Source organism: Leuresthes tenuis, unplaced genomic scaffold, assembly GCF_036924035.1.
Source record: "Leuresthes tenuis unplaced genomic scaffold, fLeuTen1.0.hap1 SCAF_9, whole genome shotgun sequence".
NCBI lineage: Eukaryota > Metazoa > Chordata > Actinopteri > Atheriniformes > Atherinopsidae > Leuresthes > Leuresthes tenuis.
Genome location: NW_027325363.1, coordinates 36,109,739 through 36,132,083, shown reverse-complemented (window position 1 = coordinate 36,132,083; position 22,345 = coordinate 36,109,739). Strand labels below are relative to the sequence as shown.

At 43.0% G+C, this 22,345-nt stretch overlaps 4 protein-coding genes across 7 annotated transcripts in view; 3 read left to right on the top strand and 1 right to left on the bottom strand.

Annotated features, from left to right (window-relative positions):
- The first annotated feature begins 2,771 nt into the window (after positions 1-2,771).
- On the top strand, positions 2,772-5,907 carry lyrm9 (LYR motif containing 9). Its single transcript, XM_072391794.1, has 4 exons — positions 2,772-2,858; positions 4,944-5,092; positions 5,509-5,601; positions 5,684-5,907. The coding sequence occupies exons 2-4, from the start codon at positions 4,967-4,969 to the stop codon at positions 5,699-5,701; spliced, it is 237 nt and encodes a 78-aa protein (XP_072247895.1). The 5' UTR covers positions 2,772-2,858; positions 4,944-4,966; the 3' UTR covers positions 5,702-5,907.
- A 193-nt stretch (positions 5,908-6,100) lies between these two features.
- ift20 (intraflagellar transport 20 homolog (Chlamydomonas)) lies at positions 6,101-8,425 on the bottom strand. 2 transcript variants are annotated; one of them, XM_072391793.1, is made up of 5 exons: positions 8,222-8,425; positions 7,418-7,554; positions 7,252-7,337; positions 6,997-7,100; positions 6,101-6,728 (listed from the first exon to the last, which is right to left on the bottom strand). In XM_072391793.1, the coding sequence occupies exons 2-5, from the start codon at positions 7,542-7,544 to the stop codon at positions 6,647-6,649; spliced, it is 399 nt and encodes a 132-aa protein (XP_072247894.1). In that variant the 5' UTR covers positions 7,545-7,554; positions 8,222-8,425; the 3' UTR covers positions 6,101-6,646. The 2 variants fall into 2 exon arrangements, with proteins under 2 accessions (XP_072247894.1, XP_072247893.1); XM_072391792.1 differs by lacking the exon at positions 8,222-8,425 and having other exon boundaries at positions 7,418-7,767.
- A 442-nt stretch (positions 8,426-8,867) lies between these two features.
- tnfaip1 (tumor necrosis factor, alpha-induced protein 1 (endothelial)) lies at positions 8,868-15,828 on the top strand. Its single transcript, XM_072393185.1, has 7 exons — positions 8,868-8,965; positions 10,026-10,381; positions 10,683-10,852; positions 12,520-12,603; positions 12,923-12,975; positions 13,050-13,245; positions 15,163-15,828. The coding sequence occupies exons 2-7, from the start codon at positions 10,135-10,137 to the stop codon at positions 15,391-15,393; spliced, it is 981 nt and encodes a 326-aa protein (XP_072249286.1). The 5' UTR covers positions 8,868-8,965; positions 10,026-10,134; the 3' UTR covers positions 15,394-15,828.
- Positions 15,829-18,904: 3,076 nt separating this feature from the next.
- Positions 18,905-22,345, top strand: part of sgsm2 (small G protein signaling modulator 2) — a 109,056-nt gene continuing 105,615 nt past the window's right edge. For all 3 annotated transcript variants that reach the window (XM_072393184.1, XM_072393183.1, XM_072393182.1), the window contains exon 1: positions 18,905-19,152. In XM_072393184.1, the coding sequence (XP_072249285.1) occupies positions 19,093-19,152 (60 nt within the window). In that variant the 5' untranslated portion in view covers positions 18,905-19,092. The remainder of the gene's footprint in view (positions 19,153-22,345) is intronic.

Here is a 22,345-nt window from a genome sequence, read left to right as displayed (position 1 = left end):
AACTGCCTGACTGTTAGCAGGAAGTTGTGGTCTGTTTAAGCCTCCATCTCTGTAACTCAGCTTTATTCTATCCATAGAAACTGAAGACAGAATAAGGCAGAGCCCAGTGCTTGCATACAATCAGATGAATCACAGCATTTTCTCAAGATACCCTGGGTTACACAGCTCCTAAAATTCACAAAGTGAGTTGATTGGATGGGTATTTGTCGTTGATCACTCTGGCATCCTTGCAAGGATAAGGAACCTGTATGCTGTTTCACAGCAGCTCTGAATCATTGCTCCCCGTGAAACCACATTTGTACTTTTGGCTGGAATCTCACACCAAGCTCTCTGGGATAAGCATACCATGGGATGCTAAGTGATTAAAACACTGACTGAACATACTCTAATAAAAGAAAAGGAGTGGAATCAGACCCCTGTTAGACAGACCAACCAATGTAGTTACAGTACAAAAAGCATGTGATGAAGCTTCAGTTTGTTAGGGTGAATCTTATCTAACCCCAGTCCTTTGCCCCTGTAGAGATTTATTTTAAAATCTCACTAAAACATGCAGACAACGAAACTAGGTGTCCTTTAAACTTTCTCGCTCTGACTCCTTCATAGGGGGCGTTTCAATCAAATCAAAGAATTCCCTAATATGTCCCCACTGCTGTCAAACAATATTCTCATTCAAGGACAATGGAGAAGTTCTGCCTCCCCAGAGATGCCAGATGGTTTTGTCATAAATACATGAGCCTTTCCACATGACATCCCAAAGCTCTTTCCACACAAAGCAGATCCTGCTGCTACAGAATATCTGTCAGGTGTCTATCAAGATCAAGCCTTAGAGGTACGCCTTCAGGTAAACAGGTTTCACTTCTGGTGTTCACTTGTAAGTTCTAGAAAAGAACTGGAGATCAAATGTATCAAAATAAACTTGAGAGGCTTAAGTTGTTTTCTGATGTGTGAACTAGTTGTCGTTTCACTCCTGTACCACACAAGAGGAAACCATCGTTGTAAGGTACATTCTCACAAGTGGAAATGCTCCAGAATACTCCAGAACAGGGTAGAGCATGCAATAGGTAGGACATGATCTGCAAGGTGGGTTTGTTTTGTTAGTTTGTCAGTATATTATGGGATATGGCATTTTTTGTGTTCATACAAGTAATATCTTTCTTTCTTTGTTTTTGGATGTCTTTTGAAATATATGACAAAATCAAATTGCAAAGTAACTCACAGATAATCAGAAGACATATAGAAGTAGTGTCAGCAAACACACTGACTTATATGAACAGTTACCTGCTCTATTCATACAGAGGTTCATTCAGACATTATCAGGATTTAATACTAAGGATAAACTCAGCTCAACATTCAGGCCTACTGATTTGGACTTCTGTGTTAATACATTAATCCCCTTCGGATGATGTCTGGAAAAGTTCTGGGCTGTAGTGTCTATGTAAAAATTTAAGAGAATAAACCAGCAATGACATTTGAACCTGACAGATCTTTTACTGAAGCAACACATTTAGAAGTGATCAAATCATTGCTGATGATTGCCGCTGCTTGTGTTTTTTTGTTTGTATGTTTGTGTTTTTTGTTTGTGTTTTTTGTTTGTTTGTATGTGTTTTAGTTTGTTTGTATGTTTTTGTTTGTTTGTTTGTGTTTTTGTTTGTTTGTATGTTTGTGGTTTTTGTTTGTGTTTTTGTTTGTTTGTATGTTTGTGGTTTTTGTTTGTGTTTTTGTTTGTTTGTATGTTTGTTTGTTTTTGTTTGTTTGTGTTTTTGTTTGTTTGTATGTTTTTGTTTGTTTGTTTGTGTTTTTGTTTGTTTGTATGTTTGTGTTTTTTGTTTGTGTTTTTGTTTGTTTGTATGTTTGTGTTTTTGTTTGTTTGTTTGTGTTTTTGTTTGTTTGTATGTTTTTGTTTGTTTGTTTGTGTTTTTGTTTGTTTGTATGTTTGTGTTTTTGTTTGTGTTTTTGTTTGTTTGTATGTTTGTGTTTTTGTTTGTTTGTTTGTGTTTTTGTTTGTTTGTATGTTTTTGTTTGTTTGTTTGTGTTTTTTGTTTGTTTGTATGTTTGTGTTTTTTGTTTGTGTGTGTTTTTTCTCTGCTTGTCTGCTTTCAGGTGCTCCTGGAGGTGCTAAATTCCCAACAGAGGCCATGGATTGTCGTCTGTTTTGTTTTTTACAGGTGTAGCAGCTGGTTGTCTGGTTTTTGTTTCTATTTTTGTTCTGTTTCCTCTTCTTTCCTCTTCTTCTTTCCTTGTCCCCCGGTCCGGTTCAGTTCTATTACGTGTTATATATTGTAAACAAAAATAAATAAATGGGCATCAAGGGGAGCTTTACATTCATAAAGCTTCCCTTGGCAAAGCAAATCTGTTTGGCATAAAAGGTATTCAGATTACATGATGCTGGACAGGACAAGGGAAAAAAAAGAAGCGATCAAATCAGCATTTTTTCATAATAATATCATTACTGGTTACACTTTCAAATGGCATCAAGATGTTTGTGCATGACTACTGTATAAAATGGGTAGAAAACAGTATGAGTTAAATCTGGAATACAGGAATAATCTGAAATAAACTTCGTTTTTCCTTTTTTTTCTTTTGCATTTGGAACGGGGAAGAGCTGTTCAATCAACGTTGAAAACCTTAACTTATACTTAACTATAACCTGAATAAACGGCCTCAGTTCCTTCCTAATCAAAGACCAACGCGTTTTAATGATTGAGGCAGCAGAGGGCGATGCTGTTTCAAATCCACACGTTTGTGACCGTAGAAGAAGAGAAAGTAGTACATCCGGATAACAGTGGAGCTTGGTCGAAGGTGCATGGAAGTGTTTAAGAAGCTGGTTACGTACTGACAGCCCATCGTTCACAGCCACTGTAAGCTTGACTTTTTTCTGTTTGATAATGTTGCTAACCTGTTAGCATCTACTCACCTAAAGCAGCCCCTCTGGTTGAACGAACACGTATTGGGGGTTGCCTAAGAATAGACAGGAAGAGCAAAACCATTGAAAACATGTAAAAATGACAGTGACTTTCGTGTCATCTCAGACTATTATGATGCTGTGAATGGAAAATGTGTATTTTCCATATCTTTCTGGGGCTGTAGCTTATATTACACGTGCTATCTGCAGTGCTAACTGCAGGAATATTGACCACAAATGTGTCAGTTTGTCACAAATGAACATTGTGTTTTTCCTTAAGGCCTTTCAAGATAAATGTTCACTTTAATTAAGAATTAAATCTACAAAAACAGGAGGGGTTTATTGTCAAACATATAGTTATCATCATTATTATTGTTGTTATCATTGAATAATGATGAAAACTGATGAAAGTGTTCCTATCTAATTGTGGTTATTGGTATTCAGGCTTTTGATTCCGTATGTTTGCTGTGAAATGGCATTAGAAACTGAAGAAGCAGCTTGTTCATGGGATCACTGTGCATCTAGTGCAGGATCAGCATCATAACATCTTTGCGTAGGTGAAAGTGAAGCTTTAGTTCAACCCACTGCTGGAGTATGCGTGAACATCATCCATGGATGGAAAGCCATCGTGTGTTTGCTACACAAGCTGCATATTTCATCAAAGGGTTAATGAACTATGATATTAATCGTTATTTTAGATAGCATATACCTCAAACACTCCAAGCAGAAAGCTAATGATGGTTATATGAGAGCAGCTGCTTCCTGGTGCCATAAACTGTATGTTTTACGTTCGATACACTTATGATTAGATTAGTCGGCTAATTAAAAAATTAGTCGAGTATTAAAATAATCGTTTGTGGCAGCCCTAGTGTGTTTTTATTGTATTTTTATCATTTAATTAAGTGAAAGTATGTTTTATCCAATTACTCAATTAATCAATGGAATAATCGATAATCGATTCCACACAGTGTAGGTCTTGTCCATCTTCCCATTGACCTCATAGAACCCAAAATGCTGCCATATGCAGCTTTTAAAGAAGCTGGTGCAGGCCATTTAGGTTTGTCACTCAGAGCCTTTCTGTTGCCACTAATCTTTGAATGTAGACAACTCGCACATATGTTTGGTGCGCATGTGTGTTGGCAGAGAACCGGCAGGCGGAAAAGAGAGTTTTCTGTAGCGTTTTGCAGCAAGCGAACAGAATATTGCAGCACGCAAACTAATTAAATTTTTTAAATTACAATTATTAACTTATCTGCAGTGAGACAGAATCTCAATTCATCAAATCTCTATTCATTGAAGAATCGTTATTTTTCCCACCCCTACTGACGAGATATACAAGCAACTTTACAGAAAAACAAGCCCAGAGTCACTTAAAATAAGTAGATTTGGCAGCTATGACCTTCAAACCCGCAGAATGGCGAAGTCATGAAAATGAATACGACTCTTACTCATGGTGCTATCCTCACAATGTCGTTATCTAACAAATATCTAACATAGCAACCTAACTAAAAGAAACAAGAACAGAACAACTATGATTGCCATACTAGTCAGGGGAAAGCATTTTAGAACACAATTAAAGGCAATTATTGCACAACAACCTGCAAAGCATCATGGGAATTCCATTCATATATATATATATATATATGTGTGTGTGTGTGTGTCTGCAGCTTTGCTGCTGGACCCCCAATAATAGGAAAAGTTACTAACACAATGGCAGCCGAGCAGCGAGCACACGTGCACACTTTTGAGATTTTGCTTCTTTACTCAGGCTGCTACGATTAAGTAGGACTATTTTATCTTGTTATTTGTTTCTCTCTGTGGTTGTAACTGAGTCGGTATCTGGATCAGTGTTTCAGATGAAAGGGAGTGGAGGATGCTTGTAACTTTAGGAAGAAACAAACTTGAATTGAGTCAGATGGAACCTTTTCTCCTCTCTTGGCTCAGGTCTCGCACTTGATACTTGCATATGGACAGGTTGTAACGTTATCAAGCTCAGACGTTGCTTCTCCACATTAACACTTCGTTTTATTTTTATCTACAGCACTTTAATGAAAAGGAGGTAGGATGCCACCTTTAGCGGGAGCTGAGTTGATCCAGACACCAGTGCAACTCTATCGATATCTCCTCAGATGCTGCAGGCAGCTACCATCTACAGCAATGCAGCAACACTATCGACATGCCATAAGACAGGTGAAAGCATCACAAGAACTTATATATGAGAGCATGTGTTTGTCAGCTGATATGGGGCTTCAGATTATCTGGAGCCTGTCTGTAACCAAATCATTTCAGAGTAAATTGTGTGTGATGATCGAAGAGTTTCTGAAGAATCTTTCTCCAGAATCAAAAGCAGGGCATTCTGGAAGTATCGCCAGTATATATTGATGTGATGTCCAGCACTGTGATTGGCCAGTTGTTTTTATACTGCATGATTGTGTTTGTATCCATAAAAAAGTAAAAATGAATTATTCGGTCAACAAAGGTGCTAAAGATGTAGAAGTGTTCCTTAGTTTTAGCTCAAACTCTTGATTGTAATTCTTTTTTAATTCTTTTATGTTGGGTGCAACAGCATTAAACATTGTTCAGGATCCTTTGCTTTTCATTGCCAGGGTTACAACAGCCACTCAGATGAAAATGACCCAGAGCGGATACAGATGATGATCCAGAGAGCTGTCACAGATGCAGACTGGATTCTCGATAAAGTAAAGATGACAGAAGAAAGCATCTTTTTAGGTCTTGTTTTGTTGCAAATGTTTTAATTTGGGATTCTACTGTGATCCACAGTATACCAAGAAGAAGTGAGCTTCCAAAGGCAGAAAGATGTCCGGCGGTGGTGCACAGTGCCGGACTGCAGTAGAAGAAAGTCATGATTGTACATTTGCTGTTTGTTGTCATAGGTTTTTGGATGTGACACGAAGAAGACCTCACAGGTAACAGACAGGTTGCATACGATGGCTACCTACTACTGCAGGTGTAAATACTGTTATATTTCCCATTAAATTCAATCTCAAATCATGCATTCATTGTCTTGTTTCTCAGAGAGAAAGCTACTGCCAAAGGGCACTATGGGAGTTGGAGTATCCACGATATGTGGAGCTTGTCTTATACAAGAGGGACTCTGTAAAATCTTACAATCACAACTTGGACGTTTTCTCCAAATTCGCGTGTGAAAAACAGAAAATCAGAGTTTATGGATATCAGGTAATCTTTATTGAAACTTAACAGCGTTATGTTTGACGTGTGCCAGCTCACTTCCAACATCTTGTTAGGGGAAAAAAAAATACTTAAGCAATATGCAGCATTAAAGTAGAACCATATCTTATACATGGATTAATCTAAAGACAGCAGAGGTGCTGTGCACACACACAAGAATGGAATAAATCTTCATTTGAGCTAAAAACATATTTACAAATACATGCAGTATTTATTTTAATCAATAGAAAAAGTAATAAAACTAGATATACAGACTAATTGTTAAGTATAAATAGTATAAATAATTTTCCTTTATATAAATAGCTCCGTCTTCCTGTTGGTCTTCGATGCTGAAACATTTGGTGTGAATGTTCCAAATGAATTCCCAGTTTTTGGCACTGTAAATTCTCCCAGCTGCTGCAGCTGAGGATGTTTTCTGATGATGCTGGAGCTTCCAAATGACATCAGAAAAGAAGTTGCAGCAGGAGTGACTCAAGTGGAAATCACCCTGTACAGGCACTCTGGGAAGAGGAACACTGTTATTCTGCCATGTCCTCACTTCTGAAGAATAAACTGGTCAATGAACTCGTTCTGCTCCGATTCCACTTTGGAAAGGGCTTCATACTCGATGCGATATCTGGAACAAGAAAAGAGCTCAAATATGACATGAAGTCATATTGGGAGGCACAATGTGAAGTTTAAATGAGTAATACTGCATGCAAGCTTGTGCTGTGCTAACCGCTACACAACTTCTGCAGTCTGTATCTGCCCCGAAACATGTTGGTGGCATTAAGAAGCGAAAAGGCCGATATTTAAACACACATTAGTGGTATGTATTCATTTTAATTGACAGAGGAGGGTTTAACATTAATTATCTGGCCCCCAACAACGCTCTGTTGCTTTACCTCTCAAGTTGCATCTTCTTCTCAGCTATCAAAGCCTGAAGCTGCTGCTGTTGGGCCTCTCTTTGTTTTGCCACTGACTTCAGCAGGTTCCTGGCTCCAATTGCCTAAGAAAGAGAAACACAGGCTGATGAGCAACAAGATCTTACTCTCGTGGTCAGGTAATGGCACATATAGTAAAGTACACTTGTCACAACTAAGATGTTACAAAATAATGGCATATAATTAGCAGAATGCTGCTTACTATGTCAAACTTACCTTCATTTTTTCTGTCTCTGCTTCTTTTGCCAGTTCATCTACCAGCTCAATTAAGCCACCAACTATCTTCTGGAACTGACCAATCTCTGAAAAGAACACAGCTGTTCATAATGTAACCTGTTGATACTGGAATGAGAAAGCAGGCTCAAAATAACTGTCTGCTTACTGTCCACAAATTCTTTGCACTCTTCCTTAAGCTCTGAAGTCTTCTGGCTGACATCAGGCTCGAGTACCCGCAGCTTGTTGAGCTCATCAAAATAAAAGCCTGCCTCGGCTAATGTGTCTTTAGCCATAGCCGCAGGCCTGTCACAAACGAGACATGAAGAATGAGGTACAAATAACTGCACGAGAGAACCGAAAGGTGATTAAAATGTGACGGTCCATTGAAGGCATTTTCTACTAAATGCAAGTACTCAGATACAGTTATAAATGCCTGGAAACTTGTAGGGAAATCAAGAAGCTTTACTACCAGATAACGGATCTGAACTATCACACTCCGTTTTCCTGATGACACACGTTACACTAGGACTAATGTCTGCCCATATTCAGCAATATGTTTGCACTAACCGGTCATTTTCCATGTAAATTTGCTCACTGCACTTTTCGGTCTTTCTTTATTTATTGAACTCTAAACATACATAACAGAACTGACTTATTACCTGGTTCATAAAGGTACTTAGAACTTGTGTGAGTCAACCTCTCACAACTGATATTAGTCTGTGTTTTAGGTCACGTAAATTCTTGCCTACGACGAACCTCAGACGTTATTGATATCTTATCATTGTTATCTTGCACAAATTCGTTAGCTATTTTGAATAACTTAGCTAGTTAGCCACAATGTGCTAGCCTGCTTACAATCCTAACTGGAAAGAACACAATAACCTTTTAATAGCTAATTAAGTTCCCGGGAAAGTGTGACTATAATAAACAGTTACTGTCATCTAAATGAACATGAATCTACAAAATTCACCTGCTTGAATCGTAGTCACCGTGGACGCAGTGTTTCAGTTGTTGTGTGATGTGGCAGGACAAGTAACCCAGAAGCTGACGCTCCGCCTCGTCCCGCTGCCAAGGAGACCAAACACCGCGTGCATGTGAGTGTGCGTGTTTAAGTAGATGCTCGGGTTCACTAATTCGGATGCCTCTATGTGGTTAACAGTCCCAAGAACAAAAGTACTTAAGTGTGCTATGACAGTGGCATACGCCTAAGAAGCTCCATGGTTAAGCAAAGTTAAGCTACATAAATAGCCATTGCAAGTCTCATCTGAGCCTGAAAGAGAAACGGAAAGTATATTAATGACCGTAAAGCTGACCGTTGTCCCATGTCTATGTTGGGGTTATTTTTATTTAAATACTTTTTTCTACATCTTAATTTCTGAACAGCTATAAACATAAGCATTTCACCACTCCACCAGTATATGCAATAATCCTTTCAGACAAAGGGTGGCGGCTATTCCCTGAATCTGCTATCGTCATTCAGAGGGGGAGAAGAAGAAGAAAAAGAGGACGGCGAAGAAGAAGAAGCTTGTAATGCCTAAACATGCTCGTTCGAGGGCAGCATTTTATTTCGTAGCGTAAATTACAACGTAAACTAAGCTGAAGAAGAAAGAGTTCAGGCTTTCGTACTTTTTTATGATATTTGTTGTCACTTCTAGATTTCCCCCACTGCATTAGAAATTAACTAGCAACCCGTAAGAATAGCACCGAGAGGGCGGTAAGTGTTCGTTAAATATCGTAGATTGTCTCCTGTATGAGATTAACTATAGTCCAATGTTACGCACTCCACTGGGAAACTATTTATTGTGATTTTTAATTTTTTTTTTTTGTTCAGTTGATCTGGTCAAATTTGAACCCTTTCCAATGTTCTGCTAATTGGAAATCCGATAAGTCCTAGACCATCCATGTATTTCAGTACAATTTTAACCTCTGAATTATGTACATTTTTAACTGAATTGAGAACTTCCCCATTTTCTAACGTTAGTTGAACGTTTGAAGTGACAGAAAAAGGATTTGACCAAAGATACTAACGCTTAAGTGCTAGCGTTTCAGTGGTAAAGTCTCGACGAGACAAAGTGACACATTTTCAGCCGCTGAAGTTGCGTTCTTCCATGTAAGTGCTTAAATGTGTAAAGTGTGTATTGTAAACGGAGTTCAGTCATGACTTTTCTACGGAACATCCCTTCCCGACAATATATTGTTGACCTCATAGTTACGTTGGCTGTTGAAATGCTACAAGTATTTCGGTTGCTAATTAGCTAACCATCGTTCACCTAACTATGACCTGGTTTTTCTCTGGTGTCAACACGAGCTAGTTAAAGTAACTTTTACCAGTTATACTGTGGCACTTTCACGTCTAAACCGAATATTTGTTGGATAGATCTGTAGCATCCTATGGAGAATGGCATAACTCGACTTTTCAGCTTTGTATATTAAGATGTCACATATGTAAATCGAACTATTGCCAAAATTGGTTGTGTTCAAGGATTCAACTGTTCACACCGAGTCTTGTCAAGATAAATGATCTGCCCTAAATTGTAGATTGTGTCCTTTATCTCTGTTTGAACCTCTTTCCTTCAGTTTCCGACACAGTCACACTCAATTGTGTGAGACGAGAAACAAACGCAGATCTAACAGTAGGGTGGGTTGTTTCCACTGTGTATCGCTGCAGTGTGCTCTGTCATTGGTTGTCTTGTCTTTATTACCAACTTTATTAACTTTCTTTGTCCTCATGGATAATTGCTGGATTCAATTAGGGCTCTGTGTTTTTTTTCTAGGAATGACATGGAGCAGTGAAAGGTTGTGGTGGCCTCATCAGTAGCTGTCACCACGGCGGGGGACCTTCGGACCTCCGTCTGCAGGGTGGTCATCTACCTCCAAAGGGACATGTCAGGGGAAAGCTGCCTTCCCCAACAGCACAGCCAGTCTGAGCCCACCTCTCCAGCCCCTCCTCTGGCTTGTCCCAAGACCAAGACCTGCAGTTATCGAGGAGCGGTTGGTTTGGGCAACAAGTATGTTCGGCTCAATGTTGGAGGGATGCTGTTTTACACCACACTGCAAGTGCTGACCAGGGAAAACTCCATGCTGAAAGCCATGTTCAGTGGAAAGAAAGAAGTGTTCACAGATAAAGAAGGTCAGCAAATCTGACCTGCCGGCTCAACTTAGCTGATCAACAGCTCGAAATCCTTATTTTTCTGTCATCTTTTTCCCCAAATCTGTCTACATATGTGCTCAGCCTATGCTAGTTTTTCCATATCTACAGTGTATTTGTAAAATAATTGAAGGATCATTTCTGCAGTATTAACACAGCAAACAGTTACCGTTCAGTTAAATCACACGTCTGTTCAAAGCGCACGGCCCACTGATGCTCTTCGTCTTGACTTGCCATATTGGTTTCAGTGTAACCTGTTCAGGACAGTCTGTTTCCATTTCAGGTTGGATCCTGATTGACCGTGGTGGGAAACACTTTGGCAGCATCCTTTCTTACCTGCGGGACGGCACTGTCATTTTACCCAAAGGCCGTCAGGCTGTCCAGGAGCTGTTGGCTGAGGCAAAGTACTACCTCATCCAAGGCCTCATAGAACTTTGTCAAAACACCCTGCAGGTCAGTGGTAACTGTACAGACTGCTGTACATATTTCCATGCGTATTTGACTATCGGGCTTTGCTCTGGTTCTTCAGGCTCGGTTCTTCAGCAGATTCTATCAGAAATGAAACGATAGACTGCAGGTTTTTATTAGCAAAAAACGTGCCATGTTGCGTTCTATTCACATCTATTTATTTGAACACAGTTCAAAATTCACTGAGCAGATTCAGAACAATCATATTTAATATTTCACGGAAAGACCCTTGATCAGCAGACATAAGGAAACAGTTTGCGGTAAGACTTATTGCATCACTTCCTGTTACTTTGTGTGTGCTCTGTGATAGTCTTGCTCCTCTTGAACTACTAATAATCACCTTATTTCTCCCTATAATTTACACATCTTGCATAGTTAACTCTATCCCATACTTGTTATATTCTAACGCTCACTCCTACAGATCTTTAGTCTTTATTTTTCACTTTTTAGCGGTGTGTCGGGTTCTCTAGCTTAGCATGGCTACCAGTTCTCTTCCTCCATCTCCTGCTTTCACCTGCTCCGTGTGTCAGATGTTTAGTTACTCCTCAGCCTCCTTTAGTGGTAATAGTACATGTAACAAATGTAGTCTTTTTGTAGTTTTGGAGGTGAGGTTATCTGAATTGGAAGCTCGGCTCTGCACTGTTGAAAACCACCCGATAGCGAGCCAGGCCCCTTTAGTCAGTGCGGAGCCACCTAGCGTAGCTAGCTCTGTTAGTCGTCCCCGAGCAGATCCCGAGCAGCCAGGACCTCAGAGTGGCTGAGTGACTGTCAGGAAGAGGAGTCATAGTCCTAAAGTCAAGCCCGTGGTTCACCATCAACCTGTCCACGTTTGAGGTCACTAAAATTAATGTTGCATCGGTGTGTAATTTTGCCAAAACAATGTCGGACTCCGTAGTTTTCTCTGGACCCCTGCCAAATCTGACCAGTGATGACATGTTTAGCCGCATGTCCTCCTTCAGTCGCTGGTTGTCTAGATGGTTTCTAGCAAACAACGTGGGCTACATAGATAATTGGCAATCTTTCTGGAGAAAACCTAATAGAAGCTATAGAACATTTGTGTAAAGCAACAGTCTGCCTTCTATCACAAAACTGATGGTATCGTGAAAAAGAAACTCGATGCTCTCTCGTTTCTAAGGTGCTGCATATCGAGACATCATCGGGTCCTTTGCAGGTCTCACAATCTGAGATGAAAACCAAAACATGACACATAACTAATGTTATTATTCATTTAACTAAAACTAAGGTAAAATGCAGAATTATTATGTTGGAAAACCTAAAAACACCCTGCTCACTTCCATAGAAATGCAGAGGGTCCGTAGCAGCCTGGGGCTGCTGATCGCCTGCACTAAATGATGTGATCCTCATCAGAAATGAAAGCAGACATGTAGCCAGTTTGCTGGTGTGGAGCGTTCCAAATTATCGTTGTTCAGGTGTGTGGTAACACAGTATGAAGGCGGAAAGACCTCGGCGAGGTGTTTAACTTGGGTTGTATCGACCTAGTTTTAAGACGTGGAAAGAACCGGTGATCTCTCTTTATGTTGTCCTGATGTGTAAAGACTTCGGGTCGAGGACTGTTACACTGAAGGATTTCGTTGGCTTTTTGAACCACAGGAGCTGATGATTTGATTTTTTTATTTATTTATGCTTAACAGGGCAATAAAGAGCAACCTGTGTGTGTTATTCCTGTGATCACCTCCAATAAAGAAGAGGAGCAGCTCATCCAGTCCTCCTCAAAGGTAACATGAGGCCACTTTAAGGGCAGTCACATAATTCAGACTACATTCATTTAACCCTGATTGTTGTTTCCTTTTTACAACATTTCCCTAAGTTACATTGTTTCGTTTCAATGAAAAATATTAGCATTAAAGAGACAGCATAAGCTTTCTGTTGAAATGAAAAGATTAAATAACTTTATTTATCCGTTAAATCTCCTGTTTCAGGATTTAAATGCCTGCAGCTATCAGTTTTCACCTCTTATGAATTAGTAGTTGGCATGAAAAATAAAAATGAAGCCTAAAAATCCCAAACTGTAATGTGTATCTGCCCCTGTGTCAGCCTGTAGTGAAGCTGGTGTACAACAGAAGCAACAACAAATACTCCTACACCAGGTGAGAAGATCAGCACAAACCTTTTCCAAGTGGTTAGAACTCTGAGCTAAACGCACTGCCGTCTCTCTTTACAGTAACTCCGACGACAACCTGTTGAAGAACATCGAGCTTTTTGATAGGCTGTCCCTCAGCTTCAATGGCCGCGTCCTTTTCATGAAAGACGTGATCGGAGACGAGATCTGCTGCTGGTCCTTCTACGGTCAGGGCCGCAAGCTGGCTGAGGTGTGCTGCACCTCCATCGTCTATGCCACAGAGAAGAAGCAGACCAAAGTAAGTATGAGTAATGTCCAAGCCGCTGATTTTCATTAAGAAAAGGTGTGTATAAAGCTGATAGACTTGTCTCCTCTCGCTGGGTTTGCTCGGAGAACATAGATTCTTGGGATGCCTGCACAGCTAATCTGTTTGGGTTTTAGTTGTTTTTTCTTGATGTGTGCTGCCTTTATTTCACTCTGAATTCCAACCTTATCCCGAGTCATATCAGCAAGGACTGTGTCAGGTGTTGATGCAAAGCCGGATCACTGTACCTCTGGGTGCATTCTGCTCTATTGTCCTGCTGAAAACCAAACGATCCATTATCTGGGTCAATATTAAGATCCGTTTATTTATCAGGATTATTTTCTGATTTGAGTGGAAACACAGCTTTTATTACACTGTCATGTAAACAGAACACTGCTTCCATAATGTGCCACTTTCCTTCTCATGTACAAATCTTATCCTCTCTTGATAATCATCATCCTTGTTCAACTAAATTCAGCGCATCTCTTTGAGGAAAAGTCTGCACCAGAACATAAAGAAATGAAACCAGATAAATCAACTTTAAGATCAGATTTCTTTGTCCTGTACATACACGCTTTTAACCCAGCCAGGTTGGACCTGTTCAACACACACACTCATAGAGACAGATGAGTGCCCATACACTGGAGCCGTGGGCAGCCAATCGCAGCGTCCGGGGAGGATGGGGGTGCGGTTACCTCGGCCGTAGCAGCTGTCAGCGGGAATCGAACCGCCAAACCTCCGGTTATTGGATGCCCCACTCTAACCACTGATAACCACTGAATAAAACGGATCCGATGCTGGCAGCAGTCGGTTGCAACTGTTGGCTGTTTTTATTCATCACACTGCGGTCTGGGGTGTGTTTTCAGATGGTTCCTCGGCCTAAATTCAAAGTGTTTCCTATCCTCCCGCTGTGCCAGGCATTTGGTTTTTCTTTCCACGCTTTGCTATCTGTTCTTGTAGATGTGTCCTTGAGTTGTTACTCGTTCAGACTTCATGCAGGAAGCTTCTGTCTGCACCATGCCGGGGACAGCTGTGATTAGCACATGCAGGCAGGTGGTCAACAGCTTGATTTTCTTTTTTCTTTTTGCTGTGCGTTGCATTGGTGGAGCACGACTTTGGTCCACAGACCATGTGTCCGTTTAATTGCAGGAAGTTTAAATTGAAATTAAGATTAAAATTTGCAGCTCTAGTCCAACTAAGCTCAAACTAGATGGGATGATCTGTTCAGGATATTGTGGTAACCATAGCAACGCATTCACAGTGAGCATGTTGAGGCCCTGATTTCAGTCCTTAAAAATTTGACCATTTTTGTGGCCACACTCAAAAGTTTAAATGTAGACTTTTGTTCATGACTGAAGATTCTCAGCCAGAAAAGTGCACCTCTTAGTACAAATGCTGTTCTTTTCTATAATTCAGAATTCCAATGCTTTGTCCTGCCCACTGCAACATAAATGGTCAGTTCAAATCTCTCATGTTACCTAACATAGTGGAAGAGAGCAGCAGGAGCATCACAAAGAGAGGTGATTGCAGCTTTTAACAGAGTCGGTGCACACAGGCTAACTTTGGGGTCTGTTTTTTCAGTGTATGGTTTTAATGTAACATAAAATGAGCACAGTCACTGTAAGATGATGCCTTTATTTGAGGGATTTAACATGCTAGCAGCGTTGCTTTGGAGTGTACTCCCATGTTCAATGGCAGGAGGGTCGAAGCTGCAAAGCTTTTTTATGAAGAAAATCCCATTTTTGGTCAAATAAAAAACAGCCACAGTGTTATTTTTCCAGCTAAAAATACAAAGCTGGGAATTAGGTTCTGTAATTCCTTCCTTTAGAAGGTCTGACACTTTGCCATGTACACAGATTTGAACTGCATGGGTAGATCAGTTGGTAAAGTGAAAAATGTCACCTGGCTTAGGTGGAGTTCCCTGAAGCTCGCATCTATGAAGAGACTCTGAACACCTTGCTCTATGAGACCGTGCCACTGCCTGACAACTCCCTGCTGGAGGCCACACGCTGGAGCTACAACAACTGCGGCTCTCACAGCGAAGAGGAGGAGGGGCCTGGAGGAAGTGAGCAGCGCGAGCGTGTTCGGCGCATTCACGTCAAGAGGTACAGCACGTATGATGACCGACCACTGGGACACTGAGACACCCCCGGACAGATTTCAGCCCTACCTTTCAAACCTTAACATGCTCATACGTTTGTGGAATCTTTTTTCTTACTTGTTCTGCTACAATCTAAAGGTCCATACCATGTTTTTCTCTAGATGTTTGTCTGCTCTGTCCATCATGGTTGATTCATTACTATCAAAGGACCCAGAGCAGCTACTTCAAATATCTACAGATCTGTAGCTTTTTATTCAATGGAAATTGGTAATGGAGGCAAGAAAATCACTAATGTGCACTATCTCTTGGTAGAAATGTTGGAGCAGGGTCGTTGGAAGAAGCCTGTTGTTTGCCAAAGATCCACTTGATTTAATTTGCCAACCAACCAGAGTTGGTGTGTCCCTATCATGTGCTGAAATGCTGCTTACCAGAAAGCCTTTTACCAGTTGTGAAGATAAAACTTATTGTTATTCTTACTTTGTGCGTCTTTGTCCTATTTTGGGGGAAAATCCACACAAAAAGTTTCGGTCTCTTTGTTGACTCCATTCAAATCCTGATTTTCTTTTTAGTTCTTGAGGATTTCTCTGGCACCTGTTGGTATAAGTGGAATTGGAATGGTACTGTGCCGCTCAACTCTTCTGATTTTCATTCCAGATAGTATATCCTCAGCGTGGGCAGGATCAGCCGCTGTATTATTGCATCATAAGATGCTGCTGTGGCCGTGAAGAGACCAAACTTCCTTGTGTTGTGTTTTTGGTCATTGCATTGGGAATTGAGACCAGAGCAAGAAAAAACCAGTGGTGCAGAGCTCACCTCCGGTCAGTGATGGAAAGAAGAGCTTCATATGAATGTACACTCCGGGTTCAGTGACCAATCGGTGCTTTCACACCACTGTTGAGCATCAGCTCAGCTTGAACCGGTTAACACCAGGTGTGACCTACTGTAAATGGGTAAGAAATGAATTCAATAAAAGGCACAGTTCTACTCGGTAGGAAAAAAGCCTTTACATTGTCCTTAAAAAGAAAATGGGCAGGTCACTTATATTTTACTTTTACAAAACCTCCTTTTGCACAGAAAGCTCCACTTTCAGATGGGCTGCTCACAGTAAATGCTGTGTGAACAAAGTGGAACATTGTTGGTGTGATTAGCCACAGTTGGTCGCTCCGGGCACCTGTGAGTAATTAGCATTTTAAGGGTAACGCCTGCGTAAAGACATGTGATGGCTTCAGTTTGAATTGTCTTGATTTGTGCAGCTAATTTGCACCAGTTCTTCACGTGTTCTTCCAACCTTGCCTGATGATTGTGCATGAGATGTAAAATCACACTTGACTCATCTTTATTTTAGCAAACATTGATATCAAACTTTTGGAGAGGCTGATGTTAGCATGCTGACAGGCCTGCTCTGGTACTTTCTACGGTGCATGTGTTACTGTTAGATTAATAGATGCTTTTTCATCTTATTATATTCCACTTCCCACGACTTGTCAACACAAAGTGACATCATTGAAATGTAAAATCAGAGTAATTACACAGATTCAAAGCAGAAAGGGAAAAGAGGAAGAGACAGGATGTTGAGGCTCAGGAGGTACTTCTGATCACGGCTGGAAGCGCAGTGAAGATGCTGCATGAGACAAGTTGGAAGACTTCAAGTGAGAATATAACAGCACTAACAAAAGTATTAATGAAATGATAATGTGGCGTACAAGCTTTTGTTTAGTCTTTTTAGATGAAGGACATCAGTTCATGTTATCTATATATTACAGTCCAATTAAGTGGAATTGTGCTTATAAAAAAGAAGTGACTATGTAGATTAAAAGTGCTGGCAGCAATGCACAGGAAACTCTCTTAACAGGAAGCAGGAAGAGACCTCCAGCGGAACCAGATCCATCCATGTGGTCATCTGCAGAGACAAACACATACAAGGTGAGCAAGAGCCGCTTTGGATAGAAGATCCAAAACGAAGCTAAAGACGACGCATGACTGCGAGTAGCGCTAATATAGGGCGAAGGTTAACTTTTGATTTTATAGATTAGGTTGGCTGGTTGCTCCCCCTACTTTCCTCCTATTAAACACACCCCTCGGCATGGTGCGGCGCACCTGGATGTGTTGATTTCCTTATAAATAGATTTGCGTTTCATTTGGTTTGATTTCTCTGTATTTGTATTATTTTGGGTGCAGGGATTGTGTTTTTTTTTCTATTATTTGGGACATCTCCCGGGTCGTAGGTGTTTATATTGTCTAACCATCATCTGCTGGAGGACGCACAACCAGCTGTTTGTGTTATGGTTTATTATTTTGCTACTCGGTTTTAAAAATGATAAAATAAACTGGTTGTGCGTCATATCTATTAAATCAAAAGTTAACCTGGTGCCACTTAAACAAAAACTCAAAGACTGAAAAGGAAATGACGCGTAAAAACAAAACCGAACCAAGAGAAAACGGTGCAAAGCAGTACTAAACTAAAATAAAGCAAAGTAACTAAAACAGAATAAAGTAACTGAACCAAAACAAAGCAGCAGTCCCAGCAGGATGAGCGGGGCCGCCTGGTCCGCCGGTGTCTGAAAATACACGAGCGTTAATGACGCGCGACTCCACAATGAATGAACTTTAATGAATGGGGAAGATACCTCACCAGGGCGCGTGCAACAGTTGTGCAGTTAGCGCGGAGCGGAGCAGCTCAGGCACAGTGCCGCCGCTTCAGGTTCATGGCACAGCTACACCAGTATCAGCCAAAGTGGACCACTTAATGCGGAGCGACCGCCTCTCCAGCCGGTGGAGGAGGGAGAGAAGCCGGCTGCACCACACAGAGCCAGTACTGGCGAGTTCCAAAGGTCGAGACCGGAGAGGGCCACTTAGACTTGGATGAAGGTTTTCTGCGTCCCAAAATCACACCGCTGCTGCACGCAACACCCAAAGGGCTCTGCCACGCTGTGGCTGCCGCCACCAGGCTCCAGGACCAACACACCTGGGTACTGATTGCTTCGCCCTATATTAGCGCTACTCACAATCACGGCACCTGGCGGGTGACAGAGGGGGAGGGAAAACCCATCACCTGCCACACATGCAAAATCAAAGTAACTGTTGGAGTAAAGAGACAGAGTTTGGAGTAAATCTGAAATGTTCCAATAAGGAATAAGTAAGCCGCTGGTGTTGCAGGTGCAGTCTCAGCCCGCATGGAGGCACAAGCGGCAGGGTGCCGTGATGTCATTTCTTTTGCAGCGTGTTGCACTGGCCTGACATGAGCACACACACTGTGCAACACGATTTTTCTTTAGTTTATTTTTACTGCTGTAAAAAACAGAGCATTTCTCATGCTCCCCTGAGGGAATTCTTCTAAAGCAGCTAACAAACCCATACGCCACCACTTTCACACCTTCCATAGTGGATCAGCCCCAGCACTTTCCTGGTAAGAAAAGCAAGAAGAACGTGCTAAAAATAAGTGGCGCGTTCAACAGGTTGAGGTGTTGGATGGTGAGAGGCTGCAGGTCGGGGCGGGGCGGGGCTGTGAGCGCTACTGATTTCAGCCTTTTTCCCTTCTCCATTGATCAGTATCGTGAGAAAGGCGGATCCTCTGACGTCGCCGTCAAGCAGCTCGGCTGCGTCAGAGTCTAGCTGAGCAAGGCAAGAAGGAAACGGAATAAAAAGGTTCTGAAAGGCCGGGGAGAGCGGACTCAGAGTGTCGGGTCGACTGAGCTGTTGCCGAGCACACCGCGGACGCACCGACCGACGGACGGACGGACATGGAGGGCTGCACGGAGGAGGAATACAAGGAGAAATTATTATGGAACGTCAAACGAGAGGTAGGCGCTGGCGTTTGACGGCCCTGTGAGCCTCATAGTTCGTTTAATCCGGAATCATTTCTTCCAAATCGCCACAGAATGGTTGATGTGCAGGTGCATCCAACTCTGTACTCACTCTGCAACATTTAAATCAGCTGAAGTTGGAAAAGCGGTGCTAGCTAAACTGCTCCTGGTTATACTTTGTATGTCTGTGAGCTGTATTTGTTCGGAAATGACATTTTTAAGTATTGTATCATCTACCTGATTGTTTTATATATATAAAGAAAGAAAAGACTATTTTCATTCTTATTAGATAATTGCTGTAACACCAACTCCGCATCCTTTGTCCTCCGGCTGAGAATGAGCAGGATGTAAATTGGACTATGTTGAAAAGAAATGAAATAATTTTTCTAAAATGAACGTGGCACTCATGATGGCTGCATTCATATCACACTGTGCTCAATATAGAAGGAAATTTAGCCCAAAGCAGCCCTTTGATTGTGATGCTGCGCTTCTTGCTAAGAGCCAAATACCTGCAGGCAGAAGGCTGTGGAAGGAGTTAAAGCAAGAAATCTTCTGCCCAGGTTATGCTCCATCACAGCTCCATCACACAGCTCCATCACACAGGTCCATCTCGCAGCTCCATCACACAGCTCCATCACACAGCTCCATCACACAGCTCCATCTCACAGCTCCATCACACAGCTCCATCACACAGCTCCATCTCACAGCTCCATCTCACAGGTCCATCTCACAGCTCCATCTCACAGCTCCATCACAGCTCCATCACACAGCTCCATCACACAGGTCCATCTCGCAGCTCCATCACACAGCTCCATCACACAGCTCCATCACACAGCTCCATCTCACAGCTCCATCACACAGCTCCATCACACAGCTCCATCTCACAGCTCCATCTCACAGGTCCATCTCACAGCTCCATCACACAGCTCCGTCACACAGCTCCATCTCACAGCTCCATCACACAGCTCCGTCACACAGCTCCGTCACACAGCTCCATCACACAGCTCCGTCACACAGCTCCATCACACAGCTCCATCACACAGCTCCATCACACAGCTCCATCTCACAGCTCCATCTCACAGGTCCATCTCACAGGTCCATCTCACAGCTCCATCACACAGCTCCATCACACAGCTCCATCACACAGCTCCATCTCACAGCTCCATCTCACAGGTCCATCTCACAGCTCCATCTCACAGCTCCATCACAAAGCTCCATCACACAGCTCCATCACACAGCTCCGTCACACAGGTCCATCTCACAGGTCCATCTCACAGGTCCATCTCACAGCTCCATCACACAGCTCCGTCACACAGGTCCATCACACAGGTCCATCTCACAGCTCCATCACGCAGCTCCATCACACAGGTCCATCTCGCAGCTCCATCACACAGGTCCATCTCGCAGCTCCATCACACAGCTCCATCTCACAGGTCCATCTCACAGGTCCATCTCACAGCTCCATCACACAGCTCCGTCACACAGCTCCGTCACACAGGTCCATCTCACAGGTCCATCTCACAGGTCCATCACACAGGTCCATCTCGCAGGTCCATCTCACAGCTCCATCACACAGCTCCATCTCACAGGTCCATCTCGCAGCTCCATCACACAGCTCCATCACACAGCTCCATCACACAGCTCCATCTCACAGGTCCATCTCACAGGTCCATCTCACAGCTCCATCACCCAGCTCCGTCACACAGCTCCGTCACACAGGTCCATCTCACAGGTCCATCTCACAGCTCCATCACCCAGCTCCGTCACACAGCTCCGTCACACAGGTCCATCTCACAGGTCCATCTCACAGGTCCATCGCACAGCTCCATCTCACAGCTCCATCTCACAGCTCCATCACACAGCTCCATCTCACAGGTCCATCTCACAGGTCCATCTCGCAGCTCCATCACACAGCTCCATCACACAGCTCCATCACACAGCTCCATCTCACAGGTCCATCTCACAGGTCCATCTCACAGCTCCATCACCCAGCTCCGTCACACAGCTCCGTCACACAGGTCCATCTCACAGGTCCATCTCACAGCTCCATCACACAGGTCCATCTCACAGCTCCATCACACAGCTCCATCACACAGCTCCGTCACACAGGTCCATCTCGCAGCTCCATCTCACAGGTCCATCTCACAGCTCCATCTCGCAGCTCCATCACACAGCTCCATCACACAGGTCCATCTCGCAGCTCCATCACACAGCTCCATCACACAGGTCCATCTCGCAGCTCCATCTCACAGGTCCATCTCGCAGCTCCATCTCACAGGTCCATCTCACAGGTCCATCTCACAGCTCCATCTCGCAGCTCCATCACACAGCTCCATCACACAGGTCCATCTCGCAGCTCCATCTCACAGCTCCATCTCACAGGTCCATCTCACAGCTCCATCTCACAGCTCCGTCACACAGCTCCGTCACACAGCTCCGTCACACAGCTCCGTCACACAGGTCCGTCTCACAGGTCCATCTCACAGGTCCATCTCGCAGCTCCATCACACAGCTCCATCTCACAGGTCCATCTCACAGCTCCATCTCACAGCTCCGTCACACAGCTCCGTCACACAGCTCCGTCACACAGCTCCGTCACACAGGTCCGTCTCACAGGTCCATCTCACAGGTCCATCTCACAGGTCCATCACACAGGTCCATCTCACAGGTCCATCTCGCAGCTCCATCACACAGGTCCATCTCACAGCTCCGTCACACAGCTCCGTCACACAGGTCCGTCTCACAGGTCCATCTCACAGCTCCATCTCACAGGTCCATCACACAGCTCCATCACACAGCTCCGTCACACAGCTCCGTCACACAGGTCCGTCTCACAGGTCCATCTCACAGCTCCATCTCACAGGTCCATCACACAGGTCCATCTCACAGCTCCATCTCACAGCTCCATCTCACAGGTCCATCTCACAGGTCCATCTCACAGGTCCATCTCACAGCTCCATCTCACAGCTCCATCTCACAGGTCCATCTCACAGCTCCGTCACACAGCTCCGTCACACAGCTCCGTCTCACAGGTCCATCTCACAGCTCCATCTCACAGCTCCATCTCACAGGTCCATCTCACAGCTCCATCACACAGGTCCATCTCACAGGTCCATCTCGCAGCTCCATCACACAGCTCCATCTCACAGGTCCATCTCACAGTTCCATCTCACAGTTCCATCTCACAGCT

Bases quoted from the DNA above. Each gene is read 5' to 3' on its own strand.
- ift20 (XM_072391793.1), bottom strand. From the start codon at position 7,544: ATGGCTAAAGACACATTAGCCGAGGCAGGCTTTTATTTTGATGAGCTC. The intron at 7,101-7,251 runs GTAAGTTTGACA...TCTCTTTCTTAG, and splicing joins CAGAGACAGAAAAAATGAAG to GCAATTGGAGCCAGGAACCT. The intron at 6,729-6,996 runs GTAAAGCAACAG...TTCTTGTTCCAG, and splicing joins AAGAAGATGCAACTTGAGAG to ATATCGCATCGAGTATGAAG.
- tnfaip1 (XM_072393185.1), top strand. From the start codon at position 10,135: ATGTCAGGGGAAAGCTGCCTTCCCCAACAGCACAGCCAGTCTGAGCCC. The intron at 12,976-13,049 runs GTGAGAAGATCA...CTCTCTTTACAG, and splicing joins AACAAATACTCCTACACCAG to TAACTCCGACGACAACCTGT. The intron at 13,246-15,162 runs GTAAGTATGAGT...CACCTGGCTTAG, and splicing joins CAGAGAAGAAGCAGACCAAA to GTGGAGTTCCCTGAAGCTCG.
- lyrm9 (XM_072391794.1), top strand. From the start codon at position 4,967: ATGCCACCTTTAGCGGGAGCTGAGTTGATCCAGACACCAGTGCAACTC. The intron at 5,093-5,508 runs GTGAAAGCATCA...TTTCATTGCCAG, and splicing joins ATCGACATGCCATAAGACAG to GGTTACAACAGCCACTCAGA.